Source organism: Mirounga leonina, unplaced genomic scaffold, assembly GCF_011800145.1.
Source record: "Mirounga leonina isolate KUSES-001 unplaced genomic scaffold, KU_Mleo_1.0 Mir_168, whole genome shotgun sequence".
NCBI lineage: Eukaryota > Metazoa > Chordata > Mammalia > Carnivora > Phocidae > Mirounga > Mirounga leonina.
In genome coordinates this window covers 39,036,206-39,051,095 of record NW_023270426.1, presented here as the reverse complement: position 1 = coordinate 39,051,095, position 14,890 = coordinate 39,036,206, and the positions used below count along the sequence as shown (strand labels likewise).

At 33.2% G+C, this 14,890-nt stretch overlaps 1 protein-coding gene across 1 annotated transcript in view; it reads right to left on the bottom strand.

Annotated features, from left to right (window-relative positions):
- RNF180 (ring finger protein 180) overlaps positions 1-14,890 on the bottom strand; it is a 187,226-nt gene that overhangs the window by 130,029 nt on the left and 42,307 nt on the right. Inside the window, exons 3-4 of the mRNA XM_035014508.1 lie at positions 8,567-8,662; positions 5,806-6,765 (exon numbers count right to left, since the gene is read on the bottom strand). Of these exons, the coding sequence (XP_034870399.1) occupies positions 5,806-6,765; positions 8,567-8,662 (1,056 nt within the window). The remainder of the gene's footprint in view (positions 1-5,805; positions 6,766-8,566; positions 8,663-14,890) is intronic.

Genomic DNA, 14,890 nt, shown 5'->3' with positions numbered 1-14,890 from the left:
TTAGAAAATAGTTTGAACTGAATTATAATAAAATACAATATAATGTCATAGGATGTAGCTAATGCAGAAACTAAAGGGAAGGAAGTTTACAACATTAAATACTTAGATGAGAAAAAAAGATTTCCAACCATTAAATTTTTAAGTTTCCAATTAATAAGTTGCTAAGTATTTTTTTTCTAAGGGGAAAGAAAATGAAAGAAAGAAAATATTAAAGGTAAGAGCAGAAATTAAGAATTTAAAAGTAGCAAACAATAGAAAATATAATTGAAATCCAAGGCTGGTTCTTTGAAAAGATCAATAAAATTGATAATCTTCTAGTAAAACTAAAAAAAGAAAAAAGAAAAAAGAGAGCAAGCAAGAGAGAAGATACAAACCACCATTAATTATAAGGATTTTAAAGGGGATATCATTACTGACTCAAGAGACATTAAAAGGATTATAAAGGAATATTATGAACAATACTAACACACAATTCCAACAACTTAGATAATTCACTGAAAACAACAAACTACCAAAACTTACCCAAAATGAAAGAGATACATAAATTGTTCTATAAGTACTAAAGAAATTGAGTTCACAGTTAAAAACCTTCCAAAAAAGAAATCTTCAGGCCCAGAAAATTTCATTACCACATATTTAAGAAAAAATAACATCAATTCTTCAAAATATTTTCCAGAAAACTGAAGAGGAAAGATTACTTCCTAACTCATTTTACATGACCAGTACTATCCTGATATCAAAACCACACAAAAACAGCACAAAAATACAGAAAACCTTAGGCCAATATCCCTCATGTACAGAGGTTAGAAAAAAACTCTCAAAAATTACTGCAAATAATATCCAGCAATATATAGGAAGAAAAGTACAACATAATAAGAGTGGTGTTTACTGTGGAACTGAAAAACTGACTCAGTTTAATAATCAATATTAATATTGAAAACACATAATCATATCATGAAGAGAAAAAGCATTTGACAAAAGTCAACACCCATTCATAATAAAACTTTCAGTAAACTAGGAATATAAAGAAACTTCCTCAACCTGATAAAGGGCATCTACAAAACACCTAAAACTAACATCATACCTAATGGTGAGAGACTGAATGCTTTCTTCCTAGTATCAGGAAAAAGACAGGGATGTCTGTTCTCATCTCTGCTCAATACTGTACTGGATGTTCTAGCTACTTCAATAACAAAAAACAAAAAACAAAGAAAGAAGAAAGGAAAAAAAATCTGGATTGGAAAGGAAGAAGTAATGCTGTATTTATTTGCAGACACCATGATGATCTAGTAGAAAATACAATGGAATCTACAGAACAACTACTGTTCCTACTAGGTAAGATTAGAAAGGTTGTAAGATAAAAGATCAACATACTAACTCAATTTTATTTCTACATATTATCAATGAACAACTGGAAATTCAAACTTAAGAAAACAATACCATTTTACAATAGTATAAAATATGAATACTTCGGGATAAATCTGACAAGATGTCAAAGATCTGTACTTTCAAATAACAAGATACAAAGTTAAAACAAAAATCAGTTGTGTTTCTGTACATTAGCAATATACAATTTTAAACAATTTTTAAAAAATTAACAACAACATCAAAAAGTAAATAGGCATAAACTAACAAAACATGCCCAGGTTCTGAATGCTAAAAAGTGCAAAAATATGGATGAAAGAAATCAAAGACCTAAATAAAAGGAGAGACGTACCACGTTCGAGGATTAGGAAAATCAACACAGTAATGATTTCAGTTTTCCCCAAGTTGATCTATAGATTTCATATAATTACAATCAAAATCCCAATAGGAAACAGGCAGATTCTAAATTTTATATGAAAAGGCAAAGGAACTACAATAAATAAAACAAGTTTGAAAAAGAACAATTAAGTTAGGGGAATCACAGAATCCTACTTTATGATTTATTAAAGCTACAATAACTAAGAAAAAGGACTCCTGGCAATGAGAGACACAAAAATGAACTGAAGAGAATAGACAGTCCAGAAATAGACCCCCACACATATAGCCAATGGGTCTTCAACAAAGCTGCAAAAACACTTCAATGGACAAAGGTCAGTGTTTTCAACAAACGGTGCTGGAACAATCAAGCATCTCTATGTAAAACAATGAACCTCAACTGAAACCTCACACTTTATTAAAAGAAATAAACTCAAAATGAATCATAATTCTTAATGTGAAACTTAAAATTATAAAACTTTTAGATGAAGCCACAGGAAAAAATCTTTATAACCTAGAATTAGGCGAAAGAGGTCTTAGGTATGACACCAATGGCATAATCCGTTAAAAAAAAGAGGGAAATTAGACCATCAAAATTAAATATGTTTGCTCTACAGGAAAAAAAAAATTAAGAGACTAAAAGGACAAACTACAGACTCAGAGAAAGTCACATATGCGTTGAAAAACTTACATCCAAAATATATAAAGAACTCTTACAACTCAACACAAAGAACACAACCCAATTAAGAATGACCAAAATACTTAAACAGACACTTCCCTAAACAATATATACAAATAGAAATATAAGCACATGAAAAATGTTCAACATTATTAGGAAAATGCCATCAGGAAAATGCAAACTAAAACCACAATATGATACGACTACATACCTACTTAGAACAATTTAAAAAATATTGAGAATACCAGGTGTGACTCACAGCAAAGGAAATTCTCATATATCACGTCTTGAAATACAAAATGGTATAACCATTTTCCAAACTGGAAGACAATTTGACAGTTTCTTATAAAGTTAAATATAACTTACCATACAATCCAGTATTCTCACTCCTGAGTATTTACCCTGGAGAAATGAAAACTTAGGTTCACACGATAACCTGTACAGGAATGATTTTAACAGCTCTATTCGTAATTGCCCAAACTTGGAATAACTCACCTGTCTTGAACAGGTCAATGAACAAACTGTGGTTTATTAATATAACCCAGTATTACTGAGCAACAAAACAAACAATAGATATATTCAACAACTTGGATGGATCTCACAGGCAACTGTACTGAATAAAAGAAGCCAGTCTCTAGAGGTTATATACTATAAGATTATAATTTTATAGCATTGCATTATTATTTTACAACATCATCAAAAAGACAAGCTAAAGTAATAGAGAACAGATCAATGGTTTCCAGAGATTAGAGATAGGACAAGGATATGACTATAAAGATATAATCAAAGCACAATTATAAAGGCACAAGGTAGATTTTGGGGTGATGGAACTGCTCTGTATCCCCACTGTGGTGGTTGTTATATGAATCTGTGTGTTGAAATCATAGAGCTATATGCCAAGAATAAATCTATTTTATCACATAATAATTACAAAAACTAAAACAGAAACCCAACAAGGCTATGGTGAATAAAAAAAGAGGTTTGCTCAGCACTGTCTTTCCCCAAAGTAGAAGTTTAATTAACATCTGTTGAATAAAACACTGAAAATTGGTTGTAGTTTCTGTTTCAATATTAATCTCATTTATACCCTTAAGCTTCAAAAATTTAAATAACTTTTTGTAGTGTCATTAACATTTTCTATCATGGTATCTGCCACATAAAGATGTCTAGTTTGTGAAAAAAAAATCACTAAAAATATCAAATGAAAGTCAGAAATCTAGATTTCCCAACCAATTATTTTAAACTTAAAAAAAAAATTTTTCATTAACAATAGGTAACCTTTCCTTTGTATCTTGTATGCTTATCTTCCTTATTTAAAAAAGGGCAGGAGGTACCTGGGTGGCTCAGTCAGCTAGGCGCTGGACTCTTGTTTCAGCTCAGATCTCTCTCTCTCCCCCTCTGCCCCTCCCCCCACTTGTGTGAGCACTCTCTCTCTAAAATAAATAAGTCTTTAAAAGAATTAAAAAGACCAGCATCTGCATTGAAGTCATTACTCAAAGGCATGGTATATGAAACACATATTTGATATGTGTTTACAGAATTAACTACTCTTTACTAAACATGGAATGAGCTGAAGAGCTAAGCCATTAATTTAGCTCAGATAGGAAATCTTTCCAAGACTTATCTTTTTGCTTGAATTAGCAAAACTGTTAAAAATTCTTCTTCTTTCGGGCTATAACCAATGTGTGCACTCACATCACTAACTCACGTCATTTTCATGATGCTACAGACTTTTAAATTTTCTTTGCTAAGGAGACGTTTGGCATTTGTCAGTAGCTCCTGTGCAACCAAACAAACCTCCTAGGACCCTGCCCTATTACTCCCTATCCTGACCTGCCACAGGTCTGACTAGAATTCATTCATTCTGATCAGTTAGCCAAGCAGTTTGGCTAAATCACATGTATGTGAATGAATAAAAGTAACTTTATTAAAAAAACCAAAACACTGATGTTGGTCTTGCTTAGCTTTAAATTGTATAAAAATACTGTTCCTATGCTGGAAAATAATCAGTAATATAGTTTAAGTTTTCGGAAGTACCCAGCTCAAGAATTAAACACATTTTTTACATCGCAAAGATGTTATCTGCACATATTTATAGTACAGAGCAAGTATAATTTTTATACTTTTTAAATTTCTATTTGTTAGAGAATTATTTTAAGCCCTCTACATTGTTTTTAAGGTTGACTTTCGAATATTCACTTAACATATGACCATCTCCAATTTATCTATGGGTTTAAGTCAAATTTTCAATAAAAGATACTGTATTTTATAGCTTCAATAAATTAGCCATGAAGTATATCATAGTGGTGCTAAAATATATTCATTTTTAACATTCTACAATATATGCTTTGATGTCACATTACACCATCACTTGCAAGTAAACCAAACTACAATGCTCTCGTCAGCATCCAGTCAAAAATATAATAATTACCTATAATTATACTATCTAACCAAACGATGAAAAATAATGAACGTGATTGAAGCACTTGATGCAGTAATTTTATTCTATTCAGTCTGACTAGGATCATAAGCAACGAGTTCGCTTAATTAAAAAAATGAACTATTAGGCAAAGTTGCAGCTTTCTATATTTAAGCTCTGTGGACGTTGTTAATATTCAACATACTGATTAATGAGGATTGCTATTTATTATAAACAAGTAGGTAACAAAGGCAATTTGCAAATAAAAGTTTACATAGAAACATACTGGTCCTCAAACTTCCAAATTTTCATGAGCACCTCACCCATTGGCTTTAATTGGTCTCCAGAGCACCTGCAATTTATTGTTCAATACCTTCTCATAACCATTTTTGAACATATCATTATAGGTACAGGAATTTAAACCATAGACAAGCACACACTCCTATAAAATTACAGTAAGGGTCAGTTATTATTAAGATAAACTTCACAGATTAGTAGAGTTAACCATATCTGGATCATATGAGCACATAATTACATAATGTTCCTTGAAAATATCCATTTAAGCTAAAAGTGATGAAAGTCAATGAATTTGTCACTAGATTGAATTAGAAAAACTTCTTTGTTTCAACCTAACCTGAAATAAAATCATTGCAAATAATCCCAACATGAATAAATTTAAAATGTATATGATGATCTCATCTCGATATCATGAAATTGATATTCATGTAAAATATTAGAATTGAGGAAATCGTCACAAAAGGACATTTTCTAAACATATGTGAACAGAGACAGGTTTATACTTGCCGATTTTAAGAGAGGTGCATGATTATTAAGTTCACCTAGACAGAAATGTCATTTCAACCCTCATTAAAACTGTTTTTATAATAAAGGTATTCAAAGTTAGCTCCTCTCTCCAAACCCCAAGATTCACAACACAGAATTTTTAGTAAACTCTTCAAAGAATTACCTGCTTCTGTAGCCATCTTTCATGCCTTCGTTGTTTCCTTCTCAGATTTTTCAACTTGCTCCTTTCTCTCTTACTGAGCCTCTGATTAATGGCCCCCAATGAGAAGCTGCCCGAGCGGAGGAAGTCCAGTGCAGAGAGGGGCTCTTCCTGGTCCGAGGCCTCCAGCATGCTCCTGCCAGCTGAGGGCAGGTCCATCAGGAAAGTCAGGTTGTTAGAACTCGCATGGTCAGAGTACACTGCAGAAGCTTCTAGACCACACTGAAATTCTCCTCCTCTTTGTGTCTGGGTCTCACGGGGAGCCACTGAAAATCTTTGCAGCAGCATATTAGGATCAAAATTGGATGAAATCTGAAAGGAACAGTTATTTTTACTAGATTCTAAAGGCAAGCCAGAAAGGTGAATAGGCTGTGTTTCATTTAGCCTGGGACAGGCAGTAGTCTTACTATGTATTTTATAAAATGTGGGTAATAAAGTCAGTTTCTCACTGATGTTCAGATCCAAACTATGTGATTTCCTGTGAAAAGCTCTTGTAGTGCATCTGGCAGTCACAAGCTGAGGAACAAAAAGCTGGTATTTTGGATCTGATGCTTTGAAGAGCAGTTTCTCATTCTTCATCTGAAAATATGTTGACCGTACCTCCAGGCAGAGTGCTTCTGTTAATCTTCCAGGGCCATTATTATTTTGGGCCATATTTAAAAACCCGTGATTTCTGTTTCTGGAGGCGCCACCTGTCAGCGGAGTTTCCTTGTCACAACCTGACTGAACTCTAGGATGTGACAAGTATTTCAGCGATGGTCTCATTAGTCGGCCTGCCCGTGTTGGCTGATAATCGGTCCAGCTCTTAGAGAGATGTACAGCTGCAAGCTGGCCACAGGAACATTTTGGAGTGCTGACAAAATTAAAGCCCCCTAAACGGGCCCCACAGAAAGGGCAATTCAGTTTTCCAACTGTCCACTGGGCCTACAGGTAATAAAGGAAAGTAAGACAATGCTTTCATTGTAAAGTAATCAAAGAGAATGTGAGTTGTATTTTTTTTTTTTTAAAGCCAATCACATGAAAGTTTTCTATGCCACAGAAAAGGCTAGCTTTCTGTTTTCTGATTGGTAGACAGAACAGTAAAGGGAAAAAAGCCTTCTAATAAATAGAGATAAGCAACTCCAATGTTCTAGAATGATAAAATATTGCACATCACGCCCATCTCAATAATACTCCTAAGCATTCTAAAAGAGTCTCTTAAACAATAGGTTGAATATGGATATAGTGTGAACTAATGAAAAGAAAAATACACTATGGAACCAGGAAGCAAATCAGTCTACAGAGCTTAATTTGCAAGTAAAATCTCACAGAAAAGTGTCTGTTTTGATACCCTTCTTGCATACCAAACACTGTGGGAGGGAACTTTACCCAACCAACAGAATAAAGCTCTTCCTGCCTTTTTACATAAAACCAAAAGATATTGGTTATATACATAAGAGTGCATTTTCTATATTCAAGTGCAAAATTATTAATGAACTGGCTTAAAATTATTTTTTTCAGGAGAGATAGTGGAATATCTGCAGCACCCTCACACATGTTGTAAAGTTCAGGACAGTTAAAACCAGCGTGCTGGCACGTTCCCAGGAAATCATTACAGTGTGAGAGTGAATGCAGAGGATATCTATCAAATGTTATTTTTTAACAACAACAACAAAGTCAGTGGAGAATGGCAACTACATTTTTTTTTTTTAAAAATCGCATTACTTATACTTTTCTAATACTTGCTTCAAAATGTGAGAAATAATACCATACTGTTAACAAGGTGAGTTCCTGCTCTTATAATATTTCATTAAGGAGCCCTAAAAATGTGGTAATTTGATTTTGATTGTACCACTGAGAATCATTAATTATCCAGTTTATTTTATATATGTATGCATACATGAATAATATAGGATATTTCATTTACTCGGGAGGCATTGTTCTAGGTGCTGGAGGTAGTAATAAACAGAAGAGAAAAACTTCTGACTTTACAGAGTTTTTATTCGAGTAGGGGAGCTAGGCAATTAACAAGAGCAGTAAGCAATACATGTATGTGGGTAAGTGTGTGCGTGTGTATGTATGTGTATAGTTATGTCTATATTTATATAGGTCATATATTCTCATGCATATTTACAAGTACTATATATTACGTATTGTATGTGTACGCAAAATATAAGTAGCTATATAAGTCAGAGAAGGGAGAAAGGAAGTGTGAAGAGTGATAATAGTGGAGTAGGGCAACTGAGAGTTTCCACAGGCAATGCCTCACTGTGAATAAAGATATATGGAAATAAGGGAAGCAGTAAATAACTGTGGGAAGAGCAATCAAGGAAGGGGGAATACCATGTTTTAAAGTCTGAGACAGAAAAGTACCTGCAACACTCCAGTAATAGCGAAGAAGCCAGTAGGTGTAATCAAGAGTTACAGACCCTTTCTTATCTCTTGAAACAGTGCATTCAAGAAAAATAGCTCTAGAGGGGCGCCTGGGTGGCTCAGATGGTTAAGCGTCTGCCTTCGGCTCAGGTCATGATCCCAGAGTCCTGGGATCGAGTCCCGCATCGGGCTCCCTGCTCCTTGGGAGCCTGCTTCTCCCTCTGCCTCTCTCTCTCTCTCTCTCTCATGAATGAATAAATAAAATCTTTAAAAAAAAATAAATTAAAAAAAAAAGAAAAATAGCTCTAGAATGAGGATAAAAAATCCTGAAAGTAGTAAATTCCTAATTTTACTCAGAAACTAAGGAACTTACTTTTTGTATTAGGCAGTTTATCCATTCTGGAAGAGCTTCTATATCCACGTGCCACACATGACAAATACTTTGATCATCAGCAGAATCATGTCTATCCTGTTGTATCAAAATGCATGATATTAGTCATTACCAGTTCCAGATTTACGGAACAAATTTCACATTTGAGTAAAACACAAAAATATAAATTAGGTTTTAGATAGGAAGAAAATATACACTGCTCTCCTCTTCTCAGTCCCATCCCCAAAACAAACTCACAAAGGCAAAAACAAATTTTCAGGGAATAACCGCTTGTGAATTAAAAAAAAAAAAAAGGCCTCCATTTCATTGATTTCATCAAATTAGATTTAAAATTTAGCAAAAAGTCACTCAATAGACAAATCTGGCACCCTATTCTTTTTCCTGTGTGTGAGGAAAAAATAATGCCATTCATGACAACTCTCCCAGGTCTTTAATCCCTGATTCCATCTGGACTCTATTAATGATAAAATAAAGAAGTTGCTATATAATCTCTTGAGATACTCAAGAAAAGTACAAGAGGATGGGGGAGAAGAATAGTTGTATAGGCAAGTGGAAAAGCCTCAACTAAATTTCAGCTGCATTAGAAGAAAAAAATTTCAGAGCGAGATAATTTTGGCTTTCTGAAACAGATGTGTAGAAATAAACGTGATACAGAGGTGAAAGTATATACATATCAGAAGAATGCAGGGCAGGCCAGCATGGAGGTACAGGACTCCTTATTGCCTGAGTAAACCTTGGCCAATTTGCCTTTACCTCTCTGGGTCTCAGTTTCCTCACCTGTAAAAAACCTCTAGATAATTGCTAAGCTCCCTTCTGGGTATACAAAATTTCATTTTATGATGGCAGAAAAGAGTTTCTTGAGAAGAACAGGGGGAAATAAGGCTTCTGCCCACATACCCATTCCCAGGATCAAATTTTACATAGAAGTAGCTTTTCCAAGTTGCCAAAGCACAATGCTTTTTAGATTTCCCCAGCAGTGGCATTATTAGATACTATAATTAGATTAACAAAATAGATAAGGAAATTGCTAAACATACCTGCTAAGTCTATATTCACATTGATAAGAATGAAACAAGACAGAATCTCTTTAAGCACCTTTGCTGAATAATCTACATTAGATGGTGACTTGGAACCAAGATCACCCAGAATTTCTAGGTTTAATTTCCCAAGTTGGTTCCTTTGGGACCTATATCACTTTTCTCTTCCATGAATACATCTTAAGATACTAAATGGTGGCCCAGTATACAAGAAAAGTTTCAGTATGATTTATTTACATATCAGAAAGATCTATAAATAAATCATCTTTATCTGATTTCTGTCAGGCTCCCAAAAAACCACAAATTAATTAAAATGGGAAAGGGACATGAGCTATTGTTCTATGTCAGACCACATTTCATTATTTCATATACCATACACAACTGTATTTTATATACTATAAACAATAGTGCTAAGCCAAATTCAAGAATGTAACAGGGAAAAAATATTTTTGTTAAAAGGTCTGAAAATTTTCCATTTGTAATGTTTCAAAAACCAACAACACAGGTTGAAAATATTTCAAAGGCAAATATAAAGTCTGCTGAGAAGGGTTTACAGTGGGCCAAAGAGAAACTTTATAATTTTATTAATGATGCCTGAACTCTAAATCTGGCTAACAGAATGCAACTTACCATGTGAATAGTAAGAATAATAAGGGCAAGGCAAGTCCATGTCAAAATAAAGAAGGTATTATTGAACGGAAGCAAAGTTAGGAAGAGAGGAGGAGATACTAGGAACAGTCTCTAGCTCAATCATCTTAGTGCTCCCAAATACCTGTGCCCTCACGAGAGCGTCGGGCAGGCATACAAAGCTTTCTTTTATTCTAGGTTCTCATAAAATGAAAGAAGGAAAAATTCAGGCAGAGGGAAGTAACTACTGGTTTCAAGATAGTAAAGTAAGTACATATTCTAGTCTATCCTCCCTCTCAAAACAAAGAACCTATCAAAGACAATTATAAAAAGTAACCAAGAGCTGAACTAGAAAATATAGATGGGGAGATTTCAGTGAACCAGAAATCATGAGGATCCTCTGAAAGATCAATGAGAAAACAGCACAATGTATCCAAGTTCCAAGTACAGAATAGATGAGAAGAACACAAAGAATGGTCCATATCAAAGTGGTGAAAACCAGAAACAGAAAAAGGCCCTGGGTTATTTTTATCAGGGGTGGAATGGATGTCTGTCTGTCTCCAGGCAAGAGGTGTATGTGAGGAAGAGAGAAATAGGGCAACATCCCAGGAGGGCTGGAAATGCCCAGAAAAAATGGAAAGGATTTGCAGCAAGTCCAGAAGATGAGCTACTGAGGATCAATCTCTATTCTTGCTGAAAATAGTACCATGACATGTAAAGAATGTGAGCTAGATTTGTTTGTACTAATAAGATACACATCTACTACATACTGTTTGTTATTTTTAAAAAGTCAAGTGAAAGAGAAATAAGTGTACTCTGAGCTATGCTATTAAAAGCATATACAACCTAAAAATAAGCAGTATTACAACTTTTCTAAGGAAACAAACATAAATAGAAAAAGTACCTAAGAGGCCATGTACCAAGTTGACAACATTGGTTAGATTTGAAGGAAGACAGACCAAGATTAGAAGTTACTAAAAGGAAACTTTAACTTTCTCATTATTGCTTTAATGGGAGAATATATTAAATTATACTTATATAATTAAAATTTTACTTGAAAATTGATTCAAGTAAAAATAAAATAAACTACTTCTGATTCTGGCAAGGCAGAAGTAAGTGGTATTGGACATGCTCTCAGCATTATAATAGGTAACACTAGGTAAACTATATTAAAAAATTGTTTTAAGATGTTGGGCAAAAGAACTGCAGGACTGTAATCCCTGAGAGAAGAAACATAAATGAGGTGAGCCTTAAAAATCACCCTTGATTTCTGCCCTAGGGAACTTTCAGAATCTTGATGTAGGGAGGAGGACCCAAGAACATAGCACCCTTGTTAATAAAATGAAGATTGGACTGAAGTATATAGAAGCTAAATAGCTAGAGTTTATGGGACACTGTATTGATAAGAAGAAGCCTACAAACAGAAAAAGTTCCAGATAATTGCATAAAGATTCCTCTAAATCTTTGGTTGAATACCAGTAGGAACACATGTTGTGTGAGATACGAGAGAACAAGATAAAGAAAATTTACCAAGGAAAAGACATCTACTAGTGAGCTGTAAACTTAACTACTGACACAGGGCTCACAGCAAGTAGGGAAGATGTTCATGTTCCAATTAGCTGGAGTAGAAAGATCTCAATGAACATCTCAGGTATTTAGGGGATTCCAGAAGAGTCCTGCCTTAAAGAGGAGAGCTAAATTAGCCCTAGAGTAAAGGTTACTAAAAAGCAATCCTACAAAAGCTTAAAAATAAGCCTGCAAAAGATGAAATTCAATCACTAGTAACTTACATGCCTGCTAAAACACTCTTTAAAGCAAGACAATAATATTCAGACACTCAGTAGTATTAAATCTAACTGTCCAACCTACCAAAAAAAAAAAAAAATGTGCAAAGCAATAATGACCCATAACCAAGGAAAAAAAACCTGGTCAATGGAAATATACCTAGAAAAAGGTGAAAATGACTGAGTAAGCAGATAAAGACATTAAATCAGCTACTATAAATATATCCAAATACTAAACATAAAACACAAGTAAAACAAAAACAGAAAAGTCTTAAAGTAACACCAAACAAATGGTATATCTAAAGATAAAAACTCTATCTGAAATGAAAAATGTACCATTGTGTTAACTACACTCAGATAAAAAATAAAATGTAAATTAAAAAAAGTTTCCTTTTCCATTTTGAGTTTTTATCATGAATGGGTATTGAGTTTTATTAAATAATTGTTCCACATGTATCAAAATGTTCATTTTTTTCCTTCTGTATTCTACTAGTATATTGAATTATATTACTGGTTTTTTAATGCTAAACCAATTTTTATTCCTGAGATATACACCACTATTTCTTCCCTAATTCTTTTAACAGTATTTTGTAGTTTTCAATAGATAGGTCTTGTACATAATGTGTACCTTTATTCCTAAGTTGTTCATGTTTTTCGATGCAGCTATAACTGGTATTTTACAAGTTGCCTGTTGCAGTCTTCCGTGGCCAGTATAAATAGAATTGAATTAGCATACTGACCTTATAATCTGCAAACATACTACACTCACTCCCTGGTTTCCTTTTGTGAATTCCTTAGCATTTTCTACATATACACTACTAAATTTTACTAATATTTTATCAAAGATTTTTGATACATCTTCATAAGTGGTGTTGATCTGTGGGTGTCTTTTCTAGTAATATATATTTTTTTAAGTTATAATACTGGCTTCATTAAATGAGTTGGGAAGTTTTCCATCTTACATAATTTTCTGAAAGAATTTGTGTAGGATTTGTATCTTCCTTAGCTGTCTGATACAGTTTACCAAAAAACGCACCTGTGCCTAGAATTGTTTTTTTGGTTTTTGGAGGGGGACAAGTTTTCATTTCAAATTCAGCTTATTTAATTGACTTAGGTATGTGCATATAGTCCATTTCTTCCTGATTTGTTTAAATAATTTGTATCTTTCAAATTCAAATTCAAATTCAAATTTTTTCACAAAAATTTTCCACTACACTCTGTTATTATTCTTTTTATTATTTATTTTTGAGAGAGCATACATTACTGATTTTAAACCCTTCTTTTTTCAAATGTAAGTATTTACACTCTAGTTTCTTGTGAGCACTGCTTTATCTGTATGCTACAAAATGTGGTATGTGTGCTTACCTTTTCACTCAATTTCAAGCATTTTCTAATTTCTCTTGTGATTTCTTCTTTGACCTTAAGTGCTGTAGAAGTATGTTTTTTAATCTGCAAATATTTGGGGATGTTTCAGATAACTTTCTATTGTTTTCTAATTTAATTTCATTGTAGGTAGAGAACACATTTGATGTTATTTCATTTCTTTCAAATCTAAATAATGATCCAACAAATGGTATATCCTGGAGAATATCAAATGTGCCCTTTAAACAAATACCTTTTCTGCTGTTGTTGGGTATCATGTTTCACAAATGTCAGTTGTGTTGCCTAAATGTTCTGTATTCTTACTGAGTTTGTCTTCTTGTTCTACAGATTTATGAAACAAATCCTGAAATTTCCAATTACAATTATGGATTTACCCATTTCCTCTTTAAATTCTGTTTTGTATCAATTATTTTGCAGTTCTGCTATTAGGTGCACACATGGTTACAGTCGTTACGTATTTCTGATGAATCAACTCCTTTATAATTATAAAAATGTCCTTTTTCTATTCTTAATAGTATTGTTCTGAAATCTACTTTGTCTGATATTAATAGAGCAACTCCAGCTCTCCTTTATGTTTGCATGATACAAATTTTCTATCCTTTAATTTTAACCTTTGTCTTTACAATGCATTTCTTATATACAACATATAGTTTGATCTTTGTCATCTAGTCTGATATTCTTGAATTTTTAATTGGAACATTTATACCACTTGTATTTAATATAAATATCAATATGTTTGAGTTTAAATCCAATACCTTATTTCCTATTTGTCTCATGACCTGTCTTTTGTTTTTCTTCTTTTACTGTCTTTATGGATTAAGTTTTTTTTGATTCCTTTATGTCTTCTGTTGGCTTTTTATGGTACATTTTTTTCCCCTCAGTGGTTACTCTTTTGTTTACAATATGCATCTTTAATTTATCATAATCCTCCTTTAAATTATATTACACCACAGTATGTATAGAGTGAGAAGCTTACTTGGTATACTTCCATTTCTCACTTCCTATTCTTTGCATTATTGTTTTTATACATTTTATTTTTGCACTTAACAATTCCATGATATACTTCTAACATTCTGCTTTAACAAGTAAATTGTCCTTTAAAGAAAATTAAAAGGAAAAATAGATGTTTTACATTTACTAACATATTTACCATTTCAAGATCATCTTATTCAGTTGTGTTGATTCCAGTTCCATTTGATGAATTTTTCCTAATACCTGAAGAACTTCCTTTGGTAGTTAAAATTTATTGGGGATACATACTTGTAGGGTTTGTTTCTACGAAATAGTTTTTATTTCACCTTCATTTACAACATTTTATGTACAGTAAAATTACTCTGTAGTATACAGTCCCCTGGGTTTTGAGAAATGCATAGGGTTGACTATACATAATTACAAGCAAGATATGAAACAGTTCCATTATCTTCCTCAAATTCCTGCATGCTGGCCCTTCATAGTCAATATCTTCCTCCCCATTT